The sequence below is a fragment of the Sorex araneus genome, chromosome 1 (genome assembly GCF_027595985.1).
Source record: "Sorex araneus isolate mSorAra2 chromosome 1, mSorAra2.pri, whole genome shotgun sequence".
In the NCBI taxonomy this organism is placed as follows: domain Eukaryota; kingdom Metazoa; phylum Chordata; class Mammalia; order Eulipotyphla; family Soricidae; genus Sorex; species Sorex araneus.
This window is the reverse complement of record NC_073302.1, coordinates 389,737,064-389,760,234: the sequence shown is the minus strand read 5'-3', so window position 1 is coordinate 389,760,234 and position 23,171 is coordinate 389,737,064. Positions and strand designations below refer to the sequence as shown.

General features: G+C 36.6%; 1 protein-coding gene across 4 annotated transcripts in view; it reads left to right on the top strand.

Annotated features, from left to right (window-relative positions):
- The window catches only part of CDK14 (cyclin dependent kinase 14), a 685,298-nt gene that overhangs the window by 216,106 nt on the left and 446,021 nt on the right, over positions 1–23,171 (top strand). For all 4 annotated transcript variants that reach the window (XM_012935646.2, XM_055125412.1, XM_055125542.1 and 1 more), the window contains one exon: positions 12,020–12,099. In XM_012935646.2, the coding sequence (XP_012791100.1) occupies positions 12,020–12,099 (80 nt within the window). The remainder of the gene's footprint in view (positions 1–12,019; positions 12,100–23,171) is intronic.

Here is a 23,171-nt window from a genome sequence, read left to right as displayed (position 1 = left end):
ATAAATGTGGTTTCTCTAAAAATGTAAAATGCAGCCGTTTCACAGATGCTGCAATGATTTGTTTTTCCAGACAAGTGAGCTTTAAAGGAAAACTAGAAAAAACAAAAAAAAGAACAACTTTTTCAGGGATATAAATGATTATACTACAGATGAAAGTTATAGAACCAATGAATATAGTTTGTTTAAAATTTTACTTTGTGTGAAAAATCTGTCTCTAAAAATCTTTGCATAACATATTAGATTTTATTTAATATTTAGGATTCCATTCTGTTTAATCAATTAAGCAAATATCTAGTACTTTAGTACTTTCAGGAGTATATATAACCATCTATCAAATATTTGGGGTACCTGAGCAATTTTTTCTGTATTTACCCCTTCTCTTGCTATGTTAATAATTATTTTGATCTTTGTCTTTAAAAACTTTGCTTTATATGTGTTTTTAGAAGCTTACTTTTATTCATCATTTTTTTTTTTAGTGCTTAAGATTATCTTATTTCTTCTTTGGCTGGTAATCTCCTCAAAGGCTGCATTATGTTGCTTCATTCAGGAAGGTTTCTTGTATTATCGAGCTGTTCCTCTGAGGTCCTGAGACATTCTACTCCCTGAAATTCATCCATATATCAAAATAGATTTTAAAAAGTTCTCTCAGCGGCAAGAGAGATAGTACAGGAAGTATGGTACTTGCCTTGCATGCAGTTGATCCTGGTTCTAATTCCAACCACCACAGATTGTCCCCTGAGCATTTTCAAGGGTCTCTCTTGAGCACAGAGCTAGAGCCAGGATTGGCCACCAGCACTGGTGGGTGTGGCCCACCCCCACCCCCACCCCCCATATCTCCCAGTTCCTAAAAAAAAAATCTCTTGAATGCAGCTCACCAAACCAGCTAACCATATCCAGTTTGGCTTGGTGAGGGAAGGAGAGGAAGCACTTCAAACCCGGGAGGTTCTACTTAAGTTGTAGAAAAATTCAAGATTTCACCTTTTATTGTTTTAAGCAGCTCAGAGTACATATACGTTATATATATGTATTTTAATCCATTCTTATTGATGGGCACTCCTGTTGTTTCCAGATCTTGGCTTCTGTAAATAGTGCCACAGTGAACATTGGTGTACATATATGTTTTCAAATTAGTATTTTTGTTTTGAGGTAGGGGTGGATACTAAGTAGTGGAATTTCTGGATTATGCATACTTCCATTTTTAATCTTTTGAGAAGTCTCCTTAATGTTTTCTATAGAAGTTGAACCAGTTTACATTCCCAACAAGAGTAATTGGGGTTCCTTTTTTCACCATATCTTCATGAATACTAATAATCTTAATTTATTTTTTCTGATCATATAATTAGGTAGTGAACTGGCAGAATGCCGACACTCTTGTATAGTTTCTTGCTTATGAACTCTTCCTGACTATGTTCTGATAGATAAATAGTGATGAACTGTTGCTGCTGGTGGATTTGATATATGTGTTAAGCATACATAAGAGTGTGTGGGCTTCTAGTGTCTTTTGTACATGAGAAAGACTTGACTTATCCATTCACCACTGAGCCCTTTAAGCCAGAAATTGTTCGAGGTGTAAATTTTCAAGTACTTATCAGTGGTAGACATAGAAGGGACACAGAGGCTGAGGCCTAGCTAAGGAAGTGGTTAGGGAAAGAAAAGACAGAATTTGGAAGTTCAAAAGTGAAAAGAGGAGGGAAAAAATAGAGAGAAAGAGACGATGAAGCTGTGGCCCTGAAAGGTAAATGAGATGAGTGTCAGGAATATGGTGTCCAAAAGCACTTCTCTTAATAGCATCTTCTTTAGTTTTTGCCTTTGATGGAGCAAGGTACAAAGAGACATTCTATACCATCATTAAAATTAAGACTTAATCAGGAGAAACAAGAGCTGTTGGTTGCTTTTAACAAGTTGGAAGCATATTAGGGATAACCAGATTGAAATCTTATTTTAAAAGTGAATTATTAGGTATAGGACAAATTAGAGTTAATATGGCTGCAGCCTCCCATGAAAAAAACTCAGATGCTTTAGTTATTAGAAAGGTCAATATAAGTTTATAGTATTTTGTGGCTCTCATTACATGCTTAGGAAAATTTAGTACAAGTTCAGGGCTGGAAAAATAATACAGTGGATAGGGTGCTTGTCTTGCATATGGCCAGCCCAGGTCAAATACCCAGGACTCTGTATGACCCTCTGAGTCCCACCAGGAATAATCCCTGGGCTCAGAGCCAGGAATAAAGCACTAAGATTCACTGGGTATGGCACGAAAACATAAACAAAAGAAAATTTAGTACAAGTCTAGATTCTGAAATTTGCCAGAATACTGTCTCTCCACTCAAAACTTAGTTGACCACATCTGATATACACACTCTACCAGTGTGAATATCCTGGGAACCACATTTCAAAAGAAATTGATCAGCTAAGACTTATCCAGAAGTGGGGCTGGAGCGATAGTACAGCGGGTAAGGTGTTTGCCTTGCATACAGGCAACACGGGTTCGATTCCCAGCATCCCATATGGTCCCCTGAGCACTGCCAGGGGTAATTCCTGAATGCAAAGCCAGGAGTAACCCCTGTGCGTCGCAGGATGTGACCCAAAAAGAAAACAAAAAAGACTTATCCAGAAGCTTGTGTGTTAAACCAGGAGAACAATTAAAATTGTTAATTTTTTTTAATACTTAGAGTAAAAAGGAGACTTCAGTGTTGGAAACACTAGAGAAAGGAAAAGAGGCACCGAGAAATTGATGTGAGAATCTGAAGGCTTACCGCAATGGTTCTCAGCCAGACTTGCATATTAAATCACCCAGCATGGTTTAGAATTACAGACCCCAGAATCTTAACTCCACAAGGGTGAGGCCAGGTGCTATGTTTTAAAGCTCCCCGGCAGACTGTAATATGTAGCCAGTGTTTAGAACCTTTAATTTTTCTGCACAGCTGCAAAATGTGACCCTGTCTTTCTTCATGCCTTGTTGAATGCACTGAGGGGCAGCTCTGCTGAGTGACAGCCAAAATACCAGCCCATATTCCACCTGCTTCAAGAGACTGCCTTGGTTGAATCGCCTTGCATCAGTGTTTTCCAAAGGCACTGCCCAAGACACACTCTTTGATTTTTGTCCCACAGTCCTCATCCTACATTTCTCACTCCGTCACCCGTACTGTCCCTTTCCTGCTTCTTATGCTCTTTATCTTCTAGGACTACTTTATTCTCTGATCATCAGACTCACATATTTCCTACCTCCATCTGAGTTTTTTTACTCTGAGTTTTCTTTGCCCTTTTAAGATTATCACTTCCCTTGCAGCCCTTCACAGATTTTTATATTTAGTCTTGGTTTTTTAAAAAATGGGGGGAGCACACTGGCGATGCTCAGGCCTTACTCCCAGTTTTATGCTTTGTATTCAGATGTAGTGCAGGGAACTGAATTAAGGTTTACTGAATGCAAGACAAGCACCTTATTCCTTGCACTATTTCTCTGACCTCTAGTCGAAATTTTTGCAGAGATCCAGGGCTCTGAATGACAGTTTCTTTTCATCTCCACTTGGATGTTCCTCGTACTGTCTCTGTCGAATTCTTCACTTTCGGGAACCTCCATCTGTGCAGGTACCCAAGATAGGATGTCTGGTGGCATCCTTTATACCATTCCATCACCTGATTTAATTTATCCTGACAGGCTATTTCTCAGAATATTATTTACATTTTACTTCTTGCTCTTACTGAAACTCTGATGGTCTGTTACTCCTGTATCCCCCTTGGGCCCCCCAAACATTGATCTCTCCCTGCTGCCATTGTTGTGCTTTTTTTAGGCTTTTTTCCACACAGTAAGTGAGCTGTACACATATAATTCAATACTTTAATTCTCTTTAAAATCTTGCAGTATTTTTTTTAATATAACTAATTTTCTCAGTGTCCCTTAAGGGACTCCAAGTTCTGCTCTCTCCAGATGCACTCCTACGGACAGCACGCTTCAGTCCCTTTTTATTTCTGATATTTTTGTTTCACACATCGTGCTTTCTGCTTCTGTGCTTTTGTGTAGAGTGTTCCATCCGCCTGGAATTTTTTTTTTGGTACTCGTCTATATTTCTTGCTTCACTTTAAATGTCATATTTTCAGGTATTCTTGCTTCCAATATATAAGGAACCTAATATAAACTAGGTTCCTTATCTTTTGTATAGCATGCTGTGATTTGAATCATGTTTATCTGAGTTCCTAATGGGTATGTCTTGGGGCTAGAAAGATGGTACCGAGGGTAGGGTACCAAGGGTAGGGTGTTTACCTTGCATATGGCCAGCCTAGGTTATATTGCAGCATTCCATATCCCTGAGCACTGCCAGGAGTAATTCCTGAGTGCTGAGCCAGGAGTCATCCCCAAACATCACTGGGTGTGACCCCAAAACAAAAACAAAAAACCCAAACATGCAAGAGAAAAATATAATGGATGTGTCTTACAAAAACTTTAAAAATGGAAAAGTTTAAGGGAATTACTTTGGAAAACTAGTAGGGCACATATTTTTATTTTATGGTACACTTATTTTTCACAATGGAATACTGTTCAGCCATAAGAAAAGATGAAATGCAGTTTGCCGCCATGTGGGTGGATCTGGAGAGTACCATGCTGAGGGAAGTCAGTCAGGAGAGGGACAGATACTGAATGATCTCTTTCATATGTGGGATGCAAAGAACATAGTTTAGGAATAATAAATGGCCAAAGGCAACAGAACCTGAGTTGGTATCCAGAACTGAGCTTACTAGAGGCTGAATGGGGCCAGGGAATGGGAGGGGACCTGGCACTTCAGATGAGGGAAACAGCTACTCTATGATAGTCCTGGTATTTAAACACTGTAGCATGAATCTATCATAACAGCATTGTAATAATGGTTCCTCAATAAAGGTTATAAAAATCTGCTAAGGGCTTCATTTAAAAACATAACCACAATACCTTTATCATGTGTGGAAAAAAAGTAACGATTCCATTATATCAAATATAAATTCAGCCTAAAGTGCACTTTGTTGGAATCAAAATAAATTACGATCCATGCATTAAGATTAATACTATTATTTGATACCTCTTTTAATCTATACTTTCCCATCTGCCTCTGACTCTTATTTATAATTTCAAGTCTATTTGTCAAAGGAATAAATTCATTTCTCCTATTTTTTTGTAGTTTGAATTTTCCTGATTATATCCCAGTGATATTATTTAATGTGTTCCTATGTTTCCCCAAGATAAATTTATTTACACTTCGACAGATTCAGGTTGTATTTATTTCATAAGGATCAGGAATGCTCCCATTAAAAAGCACATAAAATGCAGAAGACTCTTTATGTTATTTTTAGCAGCTAATAGTTCATTGAGTGATTATGGTTAGCAAAAATGGTGACATTCATAGTATATCATTTGTTCACATGATTTCTTGAAAAGAAACTTTCACACATTAACATGTGGTTATCCTGCATTACAGTGCATATGGAAATATTTCAAGGGTTGGTTAATGCTTTAATAAGGTAAAGATATATCTTGATGCTCCTAACAATTTTGAAACCAATGAGATGGTTTTTATAGTGCATTCCAAAGAAGGGTGCTGAGATTTTTGTTTGTTTTATTATAAACTATAATTTTAATATCCTTTCCAATCACGGGTACTATTTTACTGATTTTTTTTTGGCTTTTTTGGGTCACACCGGGCGATGCACAGGGGTTACTCCTAGCTCATGCACTCAGGAATTAATCCTGGCAGTGCTCGGGGGACCATATGGGATGCTGGGGATTGAACCCAGGTCAGCTGCATGCAATGCAAATGCCCTACCCACTATGTTATCGCTCCAGTCCCTACTGATGTCTTATAAATAAATTTCTTATCCTGGATGAGATGGGAACTTCTTGACTCCCTTTCAGATGTCTCACCTTCCTTATAGCCATGTAATTTGTGTTTGTCTTCTTGAATAATTAGAGTTATTTAATAACCATAAGTGCTGGGACCTCTCTCTCTCTCTCTCTCTGTGTCTGCGTGCGCGCGTGCGCGCTGTTTATCCTTTATTCCAAACCCAGATTCATAGTCCCTAAATTAGTATTTGTTGAATGAGGTGTGTGATATTAAACTTTAGTGAAGATTTGTCTTTGCTTTGGACACTTGGTTGAATCTTCATTAACACAGAACTTGAATCACAGAGTAGAAGTTTTAAGGAGCAAATTTTGACACATCATAAGAACCAAATCATTTGATAGGCTGTAGGGAAGCTTGAAGTCCATGAAACTCTTTTGAGGAACAACTTTGTTTTACGCAGGGAAAGGACAAAAATACAGGAACAAACTAGTGAAGATCTTTTTTTTTTACTCAGGATCCTGAGCTGGGATTGCTTCTAATTGCATACTATAGGTTTTTCAAATTCTTAGTTGACTGATTTTATTTTTGGAAAGATGCAAATTTGTTGGTTTAAAATTGTTGAAATCTGTGTAGTTCTGTTTTCTTCTTTGAATGTTATTTGTTCAAATTTTATGGATTATGACCTAATGCATTTGAGTAAACATTGATAGTGATGAATTGTGCTTAAATGTCAATTATTTCTTTCATAGCCACATGGTAATTGGTGATTGAGCATACTGCTTTCTTTTTCATTAAATATTTAGATGTGTGTCATTTTTAGCCACTAACTGGTAAATGTCCATTATAATGTACTTTTACTAATCTTTTGAATTTAGTTTATTGATTTTGGGACTACACCCAGTGGTTCTTGGGAACTCCTCATGACTGCTCAGGATTTACCGCAGGAGGTGCTCAGGGGATCATGTATTGCTGGAAATGGAAGCTGAGCCTCCTGCATACAAAGCCTCTACTTTAACCTGTTAAGCTATATCTCTAGCTCTGGATTTTATTCTGAATACTAATTGAGCAAAAGTGCAGCATTCTTGTACTTCTGTTTATATTGTTTTGATAAAATTGTGACAAGGCATGATTTCTGTCAGTTTATCTTAAAATTATAATTTACTCTTCTAATATAAAATATAAATAGCATGCAAGATATTTAAGTATAGCAAAAGCCAAGTAGAATTAATATACTGTTCATTTATACTGAAATAAAAAATGACTTTGAATGGGGAAAGCGAATACATGGATATTCAGTTGTCTTTTAATATTTGAAATGTATATGCAATACAATATAATCAGAATTTTAATTAATGTCTTAAGGGGTATTAATCAAAGAAGCACAATTACAAATACCTTTAAAATACTTAAAAAACTTCAGAAATTTAATTTATTTCAAAATATTATCCTTAATATGACCCAGTCTACCTTTGTCACTTCTTCAGTATTACCTGCCTTTCTTTATTTTGTTTCTTCCAGTACAGTAAAGAAACAGAAGCATTGAATTTTTCTGAGTGGTATTATTTTCCTTAGAAATACCTCAGGAGACAGAATCATAATGGAAGAGAGAGGCAGAATATATTAAATTTCCCAGAGCATATTAAATTTCTTTTAGCTATATCGCCTTAATTTCCTTTGTATTCTCTAGGTATAATTCCTTCTAGGTGTTACCATATGGACACTATTTTCAAAGATGACCTAGATAATGTTTGTGATTTTGTTTCATTGTACTGAGTTATCCTATTAATATAAAGTAACTAATGAAATGAAAAGTCTTTAGGCTTTCCTTGGAGAATTACTTGTCTGTAAGGAAGTTATCTTTGGGCATCATCCTTTGAACCTGGAATGTGTATCCTGAACTAAGTGGAAAGTTTAGATTTCATAAAGTGTTGAATAGGCAGGTAAATGTGTGAAATTTATCACTATTCTCCTTTTTCAAAGCTCCTAGATATTGGCTTTATTTTCACAACAAAATTTTAATGCTTGCCATGTTAGGGCACACAGGACTTTGGATAGTTTCTGAGGTTGGCAAAGATTTGCATTTGTGGTTAAAACCATCCGGCATGACTCCTTGGGAACACCCAGTGTCCCCTGTCTCTGTGAGGGCTTGGCAGCATGCTCTAGAGTTCTTTAGGTTAGTGTCATGCTGCACTTGGCAGCTCTTCCCCATAGCATGGGCAGAATAAAGGAGTGAGTCACTTATCTTTGGGCCTGTAGTGAGTCTTATAGTGAGGTCAACTTGGGAATGACACTTGTTGGAAGAATTAGAGAATTGTGAATAATCTTTGAATTGAAAATGATTTCCTTTATAACTTAGAAGGGTTGGAGGAAGGTCTTACAGTTCTTCCAATAAAATATTCTGCACTATTAGTGACTCAGTTTAAGGCATTTTTTTTCCATGTTACTTACCTGAATTAATGTCTCTCCATTGCCAATCAAGCCTGATTGCCTTCTGTTCATTAGCTCCTGATTTAATTAATAAGACATGTAATAAAGAAATCTTCAATGTTTTCCTGTAAACAGCTCTAATTTATTGATTCAATTTGAATTTTGTAATTATTCTAGAGAACTCAAATCAGTGCTTGGAATATATACTTTGAGTCTTTAGTAAAATGGTTCAAGGCAGAGCCTGACAAGCTCCCAGTGGCACATTCCATATGCCAAAAACAGTAACAATAACAGGTCTCATTCCCCTGGCCCTGAAAGAGCCTCCAGTCATTGGGAAAGATTAGCAAGGAGAGACTGCTAAGATCTCAGGGCTGGGACGAATGGAGACGTTAACTGGCACCCACTCAAGTAAACGGATGAACAACGGGATGACAGTAACAGTGATAGTAAAATTGTTTAAGCCTAAAAGATACATTGTTCATTTTATTATTTTATACAATAATAACTATCTTCTTTGAATAGTTTTAAAGACTGCCATTTAAGTGAAAAAGTAAATTAGAATTTTAAGCATTGTAGTATTTTAAGTATTTTGCAGTATATGCACCAATCTGTACTAAAAGCTTTGTGATGTCATTTTTTCCAAAGTTGAAATTTTTTTTTCTCCAGAAGTGAAGTTAGTGACTTAATTTCTACTAGGTATTTGAATTCAGGGATTCAGTAATTGGTGAATGTCTAGACATGAAGATAAAAACTAATTAAGAAAACTATACTGACTAGGGTTAAAGAGCAATTTGATAATCAATAGGATTCTTACTGGGAATGAAGCAGTGGGGAGGGAAGGCAGATGATTAGTGGTCTGGGGTCAGATTATTAAATAATACTGATACGTTGGAAACATGTCTTATGGGTGGAAAAAGTTTAACAAGGCATTTTATAAATTTCAAAAATTCTGTTTTTGATTTTGCTTTTGGACCACATGTGGCTTTGCTCTGGGCATTCTCCTGGGTCTGCACTAAGGAATCACTCCTGGCAGGGCTCAGGGGGCAACATGAAGTTCTGGGGATATTTTGGGTCAGCTGTGTGCAAGGCAAGCACCCTACCTACTGTATTGTCTTTTTCTTTCTAGGCCCCCTAAAATTTTATTAAGGTATGCATAGTGTACAGATGATAGAGTTTTGGGTACTACAGTGCATAACATATGCATATATCTCTCATTCTATACATGAGAGGGATAAGGTGTAACATCATTTAACTTCAACTGAGGAAAACATGCTAAGTTTTTTAGGGGAGGGGTCACATCCAATGGTTCTCAGGGCCTACTCAAGGCTCTGTGCTCAGGTCCTGGCAGAGGTGGGTACCATATGGGGTTGAACCTGGGTTGGCCATGTACCAGGCAAATGCCCTACCTTCTGTACTATCTCTCCAGACCCCAAATTGTAACATTTTAAGGAAATTAAAAAAACTTTCTGTATGTACAGGCATTAAATACAAAGAAACTGCACCTTTAATTTAAGCAAAGAGAAAAAAATATTTAAGCCTAATATAAAAGACACTAAATGCTTTATAAAAATTTGATGCCCCTGTAGTTTTTAAAATAATTTTTATAATTTATTCTTGAATCAACCTGCAGGTTTAAGGGAGGAATTGTCAGATGGAGGAATTTTCACATGATGTAGTACTTGAAAATCTCAATTTCTTTATTGTAGTTATCATGATTATAACAAGATAATACCTAGGGGTTTAATTTATGCAGAAAGATGTTCAGAACCAGAATACCAGGAATGCATATTTTGTTCTTTGATGTAGTTATCATAAAAATATATTCATATTTTTTCATCAAAAATTAATGCATATCATTCTACCGGGAACTCAGAGTTTTACTGTTTGAACGTGTTTTAAGAATATAACTAAAAAAATTTGAAGTCCCTATATGACAGAATTCACTTCCTGTGACATATATATGAATATCTTAAAGGGAAAAGAGAATGTGTGTGTATGTGTGTTGTGTGTGTGTTTGTGAGGGGAAATATTTGTAAATGAGGGGAATATTCCTGGAATCAGTTACTACCTCCTTAGGGAGCCAGTGATGAGCTCAACTGGGCTGAAAAGAATCTATGCAGATGTCAGCACTGACTACTTCCCAGCCACAAGCTCTGCCAAAGCCTTCCCATAGCTGTAAAGGACGAAGAGTACAAGGTAGTCTCCAGATGAACTCTATGTGCATACTAATTTTTTGCCTGCACCTGGGTGGGTAGCTGGTACACACAGCAGGAAAGAAGCAGATCTGTTCTCCCAGTTGAAGCACAAGGGAAAGTAAAACACATGCCTAGTATTTAGGAGATGGCACATTATAGTTTTAGAATTGGGTGCTCTTATCTATTCCTATATCCAGCAATGTACCTCAGCATTCAGTTCAGTAAAGAATGCTACTAGGTTGATTGGTATATATTAAATTCTTTGGCTTTTGGAGATATGTGTCTGTGACAGTTTTTATTAAAGCAAAAATGGATGCATCTTTGAATTTGGATGCATCTTTTACGAAAGAAACATTTGAATTCGTTATTTGAGATTCAACCACTGAATTCTCTGGGTTACCAATTCTTTGCTCATTCCTTAAATCTAAGGAGATGTTTAATTATTTTTCAGTTGCATCAGGAAATCATATTTTTCCTGTCCGATCGACAAAGGATTGGTATCAGTGTCAGTACAGTGGGGAGAAAGATCATTTGCTAGGAGAAGTATGAATTGGAGCGACCTCTATATAGCATAATTGTGGGAGGGGCATGTATGCTCCCAAGCAGTGTTCAGGAAGTTGGTGGTTGAATGTGAGGGCCTGAGGATGCGGTGCTGCTTAGGTCCTGCAGTGGGAAATTACCTGGGCCACCTGGTGATGCTCAGGGGACCATGAGATTGTGAACTGGGATTGTCTCTATCCAAGGCATGTGCCTTAACTCTTCTACTCTCTCTCCACTCCTTCAATGTCATTTTCATGTGTATTTGTTTTACTTATTATGATTAATGAAATTTTGTGGCTAGAACTAGAAAAAGTAGAAAGTAGAGCATCCAAGAAGACCTGTATACAGTCATGTCTGTTGACAGAATTGATTGGATAGAAAGTTATCTGCCTGGAGCAGCCTTACCTCTAATTAGAGCTGATACACATTTAGAATGTGTCTGGAAGAACCATCTGTTTTGGATAGGTCTTGTGTAATCTTGTAATAGTAAAATTTCATGACTTATTTTTATGATATACTGCATTATGAGATACACCCAGATGAGAGGTTAAAAACAAATGACATGAATAGAGAGAAAACGAATGAAAGACTGAGAGTCAACTTGTTGTCCTTGGGGATGGATGATCTCAGTCTAAGAATGACTATGAAGTCAGTTCAACAAAAGAAGCAAAGAAGGAACCGTTGAAGAAGCAAAGGGAGACAGTTATTTTGACTGCTTGATATTTAGACTCAGAATGAGTGGTTAAGCATGGTGATTTTGTTAAGCACTAGTTTTATTCTGGAAGAGAAACAATGAATCACAGAAAACTTCTGTTAAATCTTGGGTTTTGCAAATGTGAATATTTAGCATGTGAAGATTTAAAGTGTGACTATTTATGATGACATAGAATTCCAAGCCTCGGTGAAATTAACCTTGTAGAACAATTGTGTCACTGACATGTCAGAACAAAAATACATAAAATATAAATTACAAGAGAGACAGTTTGGACCATAACTAAAACATATTTTCACTGCTTTTCTTCTTATCTTTTCTTTCATTTCTCCCAGGGTAAATGGGAAGTTGGTAGCCTTGAAAGTGATCAGGCTGCAAGAAGAAGAAGGCACACCTTTTACAGCTATCAGGGAAGGTAGGCATTTTTGTCTGTTGTTTTTACTTCTAAATTTGTGTGATTCCCAAAGCTGTTTACATGTTACACACCTCTGAATATGCTTAGTTCTAAAATTACATGATTGTGGAATGCACAAACTGAAATACAAAAACCAGTCTTTCTTTTAGTCATATTTAATCATGTATGAAAATAAAAACATTATGTTATATCTTAGTACGGGGAAAAACTTGCTGTGTTTTGATGGTAAAGGTATCACTAGTGATTGAGGCATTTGTTTATAGAATTTCTAAGGTACATGTTGATGTATTATAACTCTGCATTCGTGTATTTTATGGAAAAGACTTTAAAAGGGGGAAGGATAGTATAATTTATTAAGTCATTTGTATTCTTTTTCTCTCTTTTATTAAGTTTTCTATTAACTTTTCATAATTTATAAATAATTTTTGTAAAATTACAATTGAGACATTTTTTTTCAATCTACAATCTGATATTTTTATATGTGAATTGGAAATTATGCATGGGATTAGAAGCATTTTAGGCCTTTAAGTAATATTAACAAAATATCAATTTTTAAAATTTTAAAAATTTTTAATTGATTTTTAATTTTAAAATTTTAATTAATTAAATTAAATTAAAATTTAAACATAGTTCACTATAGTAGTGAAGTCATTATATTTTCTTGTTGTTACTCTTTAGAGAACTGACATTTCTAAATCCCTCCACCATTTTCCAGGGTCCATTTACCATCATCACCTAAGATCCCAGTTTTGTTGATCATTCCTCAGGATTTATTTTCTTTGGGGATTATCTAATTTATTTCTTTGCTTCTTTATAGTCTATATATGTAAACCAGTTCTTCTGGTTTTTATCTTTTTCTTTCTGACTCAGTCAACCTGGGCACCCTCCAATTCCATCCAAATTGCAGTACACTGCAAAATTTCATCTTTTTCCTAGCTAAATAGAATTCTGCTGTCTATATAGACAACCTTTTTTTTTTTAGTACTCATCTGTTGGGCACAGTGAGTTATTTCCAGATCCTGGCTATTGTAAATAGTGCAGCAGTTAACAAAGGTGTATATTTGTATCCTCTGATCAATATTTTTGTGTTCTTGAGACAGATTCTCAAGAGTGGCATTTCAGGATTGCATGAAACTTTTATTTGTAATGTGTTGAGGGGTCTCCGAGCCATATTTCAGAGAGGCTGAACACTCCCATCAACAAAGAATTAGAGTTTGTTTTTCACCAAATTCCCACCAGCACTTACTGTCTCCAGTCCTCTTCATATAGACCATGCTTGCTGATGTGAGGTGATTTCTCAAATGTTGTTTTAATTTGCATTTCTTTGATCATTAGTGATGAGCATTTTATCATGTGCCTCTTGGCCATATTTATGTCATCTTTGAGAAAATGTCTGTTCCTCTCCACTCCCCACAGTCTGAGATAGTTCCTTCTGAGATTTGAGAGTGCTTTATGTGTCTTGAATATTAGCCTCTTATCCAATATGTGGTGTCCAAACAAGAAATATAAACTCTCAAGGATTTATTTTTTTGGGGGGTGGGGAATGATTTGGCTTGCATCTGGCAGTACTTAGTACTTTCTCCAGGCTCTGTGCTCAGTGATCACTACTGCTGTGTTTAGGGATCATATGCAGTGCCAGGGGTAACTTGTGGTCAGTTGCATGCAAGGCAAACACCTTAACCCTTATACAATCTTTCTGGCCCAAGCATTCAAGTTTTATGAAACAAAAGTCCTCCCATCTTTTGGTACATTACTTCTGAACAGTAAAGGTTGTTATTTACTGTTTTATTCTTTGTTATAATACAGAATAAAATACTTTTTATTTTCTGTTATAACAAAGAATAAAATACTCAATATTGTGGGAACCTTTTAGCTTTAGGTCTTTTCATACTAATAGCTGTACTTCTATTACATTTTTGAAAGTACAAATTATATTGACATGACATTTCAGTTTATTTTAGCATTGAAGGGATCATAGCTGCTTATTCCACAGATGTACAACAAGATATCTATGATTTACTGCAATAGTATAATTAAGATAAATATAGCCTGTCACTAGGTTCATTTATTTCCCACCATTATCATTATGATTTACACTTAATTTTTAGAAGTCTATTTTCTGTTTGTACTTTCTCACTTCTCTTTTTCATATACAATTTCTTTCTATCATTTCTCTATAGCTGAAGGTGTTCTTATAACATTCATTAATGACTTATAGATCAAATAGTCTGCTTTCTGTTTTATTTTAATTTACATTGCATATGGTTGGACCTTCTCTTTTGTGGTGACAGATTTTCAAAGTAGGTACTCTTTTTCTCTTTCTCTTATGCTGTCTCCTCAAAATTTTAGGGACTTTTTGGGGTCTTCTTTAATCTATTCTCAAGTTATTTTGTTTATTTCCTGAGTTTAAATAATAACTTTAAGCTACTCATCTACATATTCCCATGTATAGCTAATTCCTTTTGTCTAGTATCGTACGTTCATGTGCCTCACTGATAGCTCTTTAATGACATTATTTATAAAAAGGATAATATATCACAATTCTGATAATCTGTCAGCTTTATTCTGAGAATGTGATAGTTTTAATCTTTAAAAGGAAATTATTTCACACTAATCACTGCCAGTTTACCACATTTATATGGAACTCATGGTCCCCTCAACATTACTCCCATCTCACCCCCCATTTAGTAATAATACCCAGTGAATAGTATCCTCAAACTTAGCTCATAATGAGTCTGCTATCCTCTAAAAGATAATCTGTCTATTTTTTCTTTCCTAAAAGTCTGAGAACTAGATTTCTTTAGACCTGATTTGTACTTTTGTGATAGCTTTTTCATTAAAATTTTCTTTTTAATTAAATTTTTCATTTCCATTAACTTTCTACTGTACCTCTTATACTATGGAACTAAATAATCTTAAAATATTTGAAATAATATGTCATTCTCTAAAAGCCTTAGTTTCAATCATTGTTTGTTTTTTCTCTAACTAAGCTTTTCTGTGTTATAAGGTTTTCTCTGTTGGGGGTGGCATATGTGTTACTTTATTGTCCCTGCCTGATTTGCTCTTACGGACTCTTTTCATGTGCCAGGTATCAATGCAGATGCCCTCTACTCCAGAAAAGCTTCTTTAAATCATCATGTGAAAAATAGCAGTTGATCATCACATTACCCTTTATTACTTTTCATGTCACCACCCTGTTTATTTCCTTGATAGTTCTTATTGAATTCTGAAATTATTGAAATTTTTCCTCTCTATTAATATATAACCACAGTGATGCTATATTCTCAACTTTTAGCATGGCAGCCATTCTATGATATTTGTTGTGATTTAAGGAAAATAATTGAACTTAAGTTTATAATTATGATAAGGTGTTAGACAGAGACTATGTTTTCAGAGGATTTCCCTTCCAAGTAGAAGGCAAATATTCAGATAATAAACCAAGAAATTATGAGAAGGTATGTCAGTGTCAAGTTATTTCTAAATGTAGGAAATAGATACTTCCTCAAAGACACAATGGCCAATAAATATATCAAAAAGTGTTGTTCATCACTTACTTGGAAATACAAATCAAAATGACAGTGAGATATTCCCTCATATCGGTGAGAATGACACCCACAAAAATGTATAAACAACTAGTTCTGGTGGCTTGTGAGAAAACAAACAAACCCATATTTACTCTTCATGGTAATGTTTTCTAATTCAGCCTCTGCGGAGACTTCTCCAAAAATTAAAAATTATCCTTCCATATGACTCAACGATTTCACTTCTTGGCATATTCTTCAAAGGCTTAAAAACATTAATTACAAAAAAGACAGTTAGGGTTCCAGAAAAAGTACAATGGGTAGGGCAGTAGCCTTGCAGAGTGCCAACTCAGGTTTGATACCTGACACCCCATGTGAACCCTGAGCACCACCAACATTGATCTCTGTGCACAGAGCCATATCTAAGCCGTGAGCCCTGCTGGGTATGGCTCTAAAACCAATGCATAAATTAAATGAAAAGAGAGATACATTTGTAAGATCTGGAAATAACTCAAGTGCCCAAGAACAGATTGGTGGACAAATAAACTGTACATATGAGGAATACCGTTCAGTTCTAAAATGAAATACTATTCAGCTATTGAAAAACTGAAATCCTGCAGTTCACTGCTATAAGGATGGAGCTGGAGGGTGTTTTTCAGATTCAAGTGTGTCAAAAGGCAATTTTTACCAGGCCGGAGCGATCGCACAGCGGGTAGGGCGTTTGCCTTGTACGTGGCCGACCCGGGTTCGATCCCCGGCATCCCATATGGTCCCCCAAGCACCGCCAGGAGTAATTCCTGAGTGTAAAGCCAGGAGTAACCCCTGAGCATAGCTGGGTTGTGACCCAAAAAGCAAAAAAAAAAAAAAAAAGCAATTACCAAATAATCTTTCCCCTGTATAGGGTATATAGAAACACAGTAAGGAAAGAAATGATGGCCAATGGTAATGGACCCAGTATAAAACTGAGTTTGTATAGTGGGGAGATGAGAAGGTGAGAGAAGGAACCTAGATGCAGTGGCAGAGGGATGGCAGTATTCTGGGTATGGTGTGACAGTATCATTGTACCTAAATTTAGAAAAAAGTAAAAACAAACAGTAGCAGTAGCAGTGGCAAAGAGTTCTACTGAAACTACTTATGGTAGATTGATATGAGGACATAAGGAGAGGGAGGAATGAGATGTGATGTCAAGAAGAACACAGGGGGAATATGAAACTAGCTGTAGGAATATTCCCCGAAGGCATAGGTGGTCTATACAGAATAATTCTCCACTCCCAACCGAGATGTTGGTGTCCACACAGGATCAAGATTAAGAAGCTACACATAATAATATCTGAGAATCAGATTATGACCTTTAGCTCTTTTAGTGGGAAGTTTAAAAGGAAGAAGGAGGTAGGGTCAAAAGGAATTTTTTGTTATCTATCTGTTGATACTTGCTGGGATTAGGCAAGTACTTTTGTTACATTCTAAGCCTGTCTGGGTTGTCACATTCTAACCCTGTCTGGGTTGCCCTTGTGTCACAAAACGCTGAGATCTCTTGTAACTGAGACCTTGTTCTGTAAGAGAGCCTCTGAAGAATTTCTAATGTATTTGGAAGATGAATTTGATGTCAGGTTGTGATATAGATTGGACGATTGTGGAAAGAACCTAGAATCTGATGAATCAATCATTTGAAATACTGCCAATTTAAAATTATGAGCATCTGAATTTATTGGAAAGTGGTGATGAAAAATGTTTTACATAAAGAAATATTAGGGCTAGGCATATCATTAATTATAATTGGCTTGAGAGGGAAATATCCATGGGTCTTAGTTTGAATAAATAAAATAATGGTGTCAGAGAAATAATTTGTGATTGCATTGAGAATTATTTTTATATTTTATAGTTTAAAAGGTGTTATCTAACTTAATCGTTACATTAGTGCTTTTAATTTTTTTAATTTTATAATATTCATATTACATATAGAAATTTTGTATTGTGAATATGGAGATTAGATAACTTACCTAAAGAATTATATCTTATACCAGCTTGACCTTAGATTCTAAAACTGTCATACTTTGTGGAGGGGTTAAATTGGGTTTTCAACATTTGGAGTTCATGAGACATCTGTATGAAAATATCTTGGTGGTGTGGGAATGAAACTCACAAAAGAGTTTAGCATAAGGGATATATATTTAGCATTGGCCTTAAGAAGCTGAAGAAGTCTGTGTTTTGTGGGAGGGAACTTTTAGTGAAAATGGAGAGGTAAGTTTTAAGGATAGTGAGGTACTAAGTACCATGGATATTAGTATAGAAACTGGGCTTTATTCCTGACTGTTTTTCTTCACCACACAGGACTGGACAAATCATTTATATTTGCTTGATTCAGCATAACTAAAGATCATGGACTGAGTAGTTTCAAGCATAGAAATTTATGGTCTTACAGTTCTGATATTTGGATCCTCAGAAGGAAGTTACTATCTTAGGTCTCTCTTCTTGACTATGGGTGGATGTGTTTTCCCTTTATCTTTACATCATCTTTTCTCTGTACTTGTCTTTTTCTTTTCTTTTCTTTTCTTTTCTCTTCTTTTCTTTTCTTTTCTTTTCTTTTCTTTTCTTTTCTTTTCTTTTCTTTTCTTTTTTCTTTTCTTTGCAGAATATCGTGTGTGTGTGTGTGTGTGTGTGTGTGTGTGTGTGTGTGTGTGTGTGTGTAGAGCGGGGGTATGATTTCAGTCACACCCTTCTGTGCTCAGGACTCAGTCATTGCTCCGTTCTCAAGATCACTCCTGGCAATGCTTCCTCAACCATATGCTATGCCAGGAATCAAACTAGGGTTGGTTGCACACAGGGCAAGTGCCTTGACCCCATACTCTCATTTTGCTTTTCAAATTTTTTTATTTACATAAACAGTCTGTTAAGTTTTATTGATATAATAGTTTGCAGTAATGTGGAATTTCAGGGTTTTAGTTTCACACCATTATGTATGTATATCTAGTCATCATTATTACTTCCATCAAAGTTCCAGTTCCATACTACCCATAAAAAGACCTTTCTGCTCATTCTCTTAGTCCCTTCTTTTCCCCTTTGATAACCATGATTATTATTATTATTATTATTATTATTATTATTATTGAGTTTAAGAGTTAGTTTTGTTGGTTTATTGCATTTCATTTGCTTTGGTTATTTATATTTCACATATGAGTGAAACCATCCACTTTCACTTTCTTATTTATTTCACTTAACAAATTTCCATTTTGTTTTGGGGACCACACCCAGGAGTGCTCAGGGGTTACTCCTGGCTCAGCACTCAGGAATTATTCCTGGTGGTGCTCAGGGAGCCATATTGATGCTGAGAACCGAATCCAGGTCAGTTGTGTGCAAGGCAAATGCCCTACCCACTGTGCTATTGTTCCGGCCCTAAATTTTCATTTCTTATAAAGACTCCAATCATCTTTCATTAGAGTTCACACAAATGGACTCATTTTCAACATATCTCCTTAAAAACCCTGTCTTCAAATATGGGTATACCTGTATGCTAAGATGATCAAGGTAAAATCTCAACACATGAATTTGGGAGTACAGTTCATAACATAACACAATCTAATAGTTTTGGACCCTAGTATCTGCATGCAGAAAGCAGCACTTGGTTTGAATGATCTTATAGGTACCATCCACCTCTTTATTGTGGTTTTGATTTGCCAAGTAATCCTTGAACTCAGAATTTTGAGTGCTTTGGAGGTCAGGGAATGGAAGATTTGTTGAGATGGTTGAGGCCAAAATGATATTGTCTTGCCTTTTGAGTGAAATATTTGCAGGTTTTACTAATAAAAGCTGACTGCTGAGTAAATCTAAATCTAAATGGTGATAAAAAAACTGATGGTGAGAGGAAGAATTAAGCTGAGTCAGTTTTAATTTTCTTAAAAATCATCTTGTCTTCTTAATCTTGTCTCAGTCCTATTTATGTGTGGAGGTAAAAGCTATCACTTTTTTTTTTAATAATTTATTTATTTTTAATTAGAGAATCACCGTGAGGGTACAGTTACAGATTTTTACACTTTTGTGCTTATACTTCCCTCATACAAAGTTCGGGAACCCATTCCTTCACCAGTGCCCATTCTCCACCACCCATAAACCCAGCGTCCCTCCCACCCTCCCCAATCCCATCTCCCCCCCACCCCACCCTGCCACTGTGGCAGGGCATTCCCTTCTGTTCTCTCTCTCTAATTAGCTGTTGTGGTTTGCAATAAAGGTGTTGAGTGGCCGCTGTGCTCAGTCTCTAGCCCTCATTCAGCCCGCAACTCCCTTCCCCCGCATGGCCTTCGACTACAATGTAGTTGGTGATCGCTTCTCTGATTTGCCCTTTCCCCGGAACGTGAGGCCAGCCTCGAAGCCATGGGGTCAACCTCCTAGTACTTATTTCTACAGTTCTTGGGTATTAGTCTCCCACTCTGATATTCTATATACCATAGATGAGTGCAGTCTTTCTATGTCTGTCTCTCTCTTTCTGACTCATTTCACTCAGCATGAAACTTTTCATGCCCATCCACTTAACTACAAAATTCTTGACTTCCTTTTTTCTAACAGCTGCATAGTATTCCATTGTATAGATGTACCAAAGTTTCCTCAACCAGTCATCCGTTTTGGGGCATTCGGGTTTTTTCCAGATTCTGGCTATTGTAAACAGTGCTGCGATGAAAATACATGTGCAGATGTTGTTTCGATTGTACTTTTTTGCCTCTCTGGGATATATTCCCAGCAGTGGTATTGCTGGGTCAAATGGGAATTCAATATCTAATTTTTTGAGAATCGTCCAAATTGTTTTCCAGAAGGGCTGAACCAGTCGGCATTCCCACCAGCAGTGAAGAAGGGTCCCTTTCTCCCCACATCCTCTCCAACAGCGGTTGCTTTTATTCTTTTGGATGTGTGCTAATCTCTGTGGTGTGAGGTGGTATCTCATGGTTGTTTTGATCTGCATCTCTCTGATGATTAGTGATGCAGAGCACTTTTTCATGTGCCTTTTGGCCATTCGTATTTCTTCCTTGGTAAAGTTTCTGTTCATTTCTTCGCCCCATTTTTTGATGGGGTTGGATGTTTTCTTCTTGTAGAGTTCAACCAGTGCTTTATATACCATTGATATCAACCCCTTATCTGATGGGTATTGTGTAAATATCCTTTCCCATTCTGTGGATAGTCTTTGGATTCTGGTCACTGTATCTCTTGCGGTGCAGAAGCTTTTTAGTTTAATGTAGTCCCATTTGTTGATCTCTGTTTTTACTAGATTGCTTAGTTCCGTGTCACCTTTGAAGATACCTTTATCTTCAATATCGTGGAGGGTTTTGCCGACCTTTTCTTCAACGTACCTTATGGTTTGTGGTCTAATGTTGAGGTCTTTAATCCATTTTGATCTGACTTTTGTGCATGGTGTCAGGTCAAGGTCTAAACCCATTTTTTTGCATGTGGTTGTCCAGTTGTGCCAGCACCATTTGTTAAAGAGGCTTTCTTTGCTCCACTTCACATCTCTTGCTCCCTTATCAAAGATTAGATGATCATACATTTGGGGTTGTGTGTAGGGATATTCCACCCTGTTCCATTGGTCTATGGCTCTGCCTTTGTTCCAGTACCATGCTGTTTTAATTGTTACTGCTTTGTAGTAAAGATTGAGGTTGGGGAGGGTGATGCCTCCCATCATCTTTTTCCCAAGAATTGTTTTAGCTATCCTTGGACGTTTGTTATTCCATATGAAATTTAGGATTGCTTGATCCATTTCTTTGAAGAATGTCATGGGTATACTTATAGGGATCGCATTGAATCTGTATAATGCTTTAGGGAGTATTGCCATTTTGACAACATTGATTCTCCCTATCCACGAGCAGGGTATATGTTTCCATTTCCTCATGTCCTCTTTGATTTCATGGAGTAGCGTTTTGTAGTTTTCTTTGTAAAGGTCTTTTACTTCCTTGGTTAAGCTGATTCCGAGGTACTTGACTTTCTGGGGCACGATTGTGAATGGGATTGCTTTTTTCATGTCCCTTTCCTCTGCCTCATTGTTTGAATATATGAAGGCCATGGATTTTTGGGTATTGATTTTGTAGCCTGCAACTTTACTGTATAAGTCTGTTGTTTCTAAGAGTTTCTTAGTAGAGGTTTTAGGCTTCTCTAGATATAGTATCATGTCGTCTGCAAATAGTGAGAGTTTGATTTCTTCCTTTCCTATCTGGATGCCCTTAATCACTTTTTCTTGTCTAATAGCTATCGCAAGTACTTCCAGTACTATATTGAAGAGGAGTGGTGAGAGTGGGCATCCTTGTCTTGTGCCCGATCTCAGAGGAAAGGCCCTTAGTTTTTCCCCATTGAGGATAATGCTTGCCGTAGGCTTGTGATAGATGGCTTCGACTATCTTGAGGAAAGTTCCTCCAAACCCCATTTTGGCGAGGGTTTTCATCATGAAAGGATGTTGGATCTTGTCAAATGCTTTCTCTGCATCTATTGATATGATCATATGGTTTTTGTCTTTACTTTTGTTGATATGCTGGATTATGTTGATTGATTTCCGAATGTTAAACCATCCTTGCATCCCTGGGATGAATCCCACTTGGTCGTGATGTATGATCTTTTTGATGAGTTGTTGGATCCTATTTGCTAGTATTTTGTTGAGGATCTTCGCATCGGTGTTCATCAGGGAAATTGGTCTGTAATTTTCTTTCTTAGTGGTGTCTTTGTTTGCTTTTGGTATTAGGTTGATATGTGCTTCATAGAAACTGTTTGGGAGAGTTCCTGTTTTTTCAATTTCCTGGAAAAGTTTGAGGAAAACAGGCAATAGGTCTTCTTTAAATGTTTGGAAGAATTCGCCAGTGAAACCATCTGGGCCTGGGCTTTTGTTTTTGGGGAGGTTTTTGATTACCGTTTCAATTTCCTTAACATTGATGGGTCTATTCAGGTATTCCAAGTCTTCTTTCTTCAGTGTTGGGAGATTGTAGGAATCAAGGAATCCATCCATTTCTTTTAGGTTCTCCTTTTTTGTGGCGTAAAGACCTTCAAAGTAGTCTCTAATGATCTTTTGAATCTCACTGGTTTCTGTTATGATGTCCCCCTTTTCATTTCTGATTCGATTTATTAGAGTTTTCTCTCTTTCTTTCTTTGTGAGTCTTGCTTGCGGTTTATCAATCTTATTTATTTTCTCAAAGAACCAACTCTTTGTTTCATTGATCTTTCGGATTGTTTTTTTGGTTTCGATGTCATTAATTTCTGCTCTAATTTTTGTTATTTCTTTCCTTCTGTCTGGTTTGGAGTCCTTTTTCTGGTCCTTTTCTAGGGTCTTGAGTCGTGAAGTCAAGCTATCTATGTGGGTCCTTTCTTCCTTCCTGAGGAATGCTTGGAGAGCTATAAATTTTCCCCTTAACACGGCTTTAGCTGCGTCCCATAGGTTTTGGTAGCTCGTGTCTTCATTCTCATTTGTTTCTAAGTATCTTTTGATTTCTTCCTTGATTTCCTTCCTGACCCACTCATTGTTCAACATTGAATTGTTTAATTTCCAGGTGTTTGATTTGATTTTCCATGTTTGTGAGTGGTTAGCTT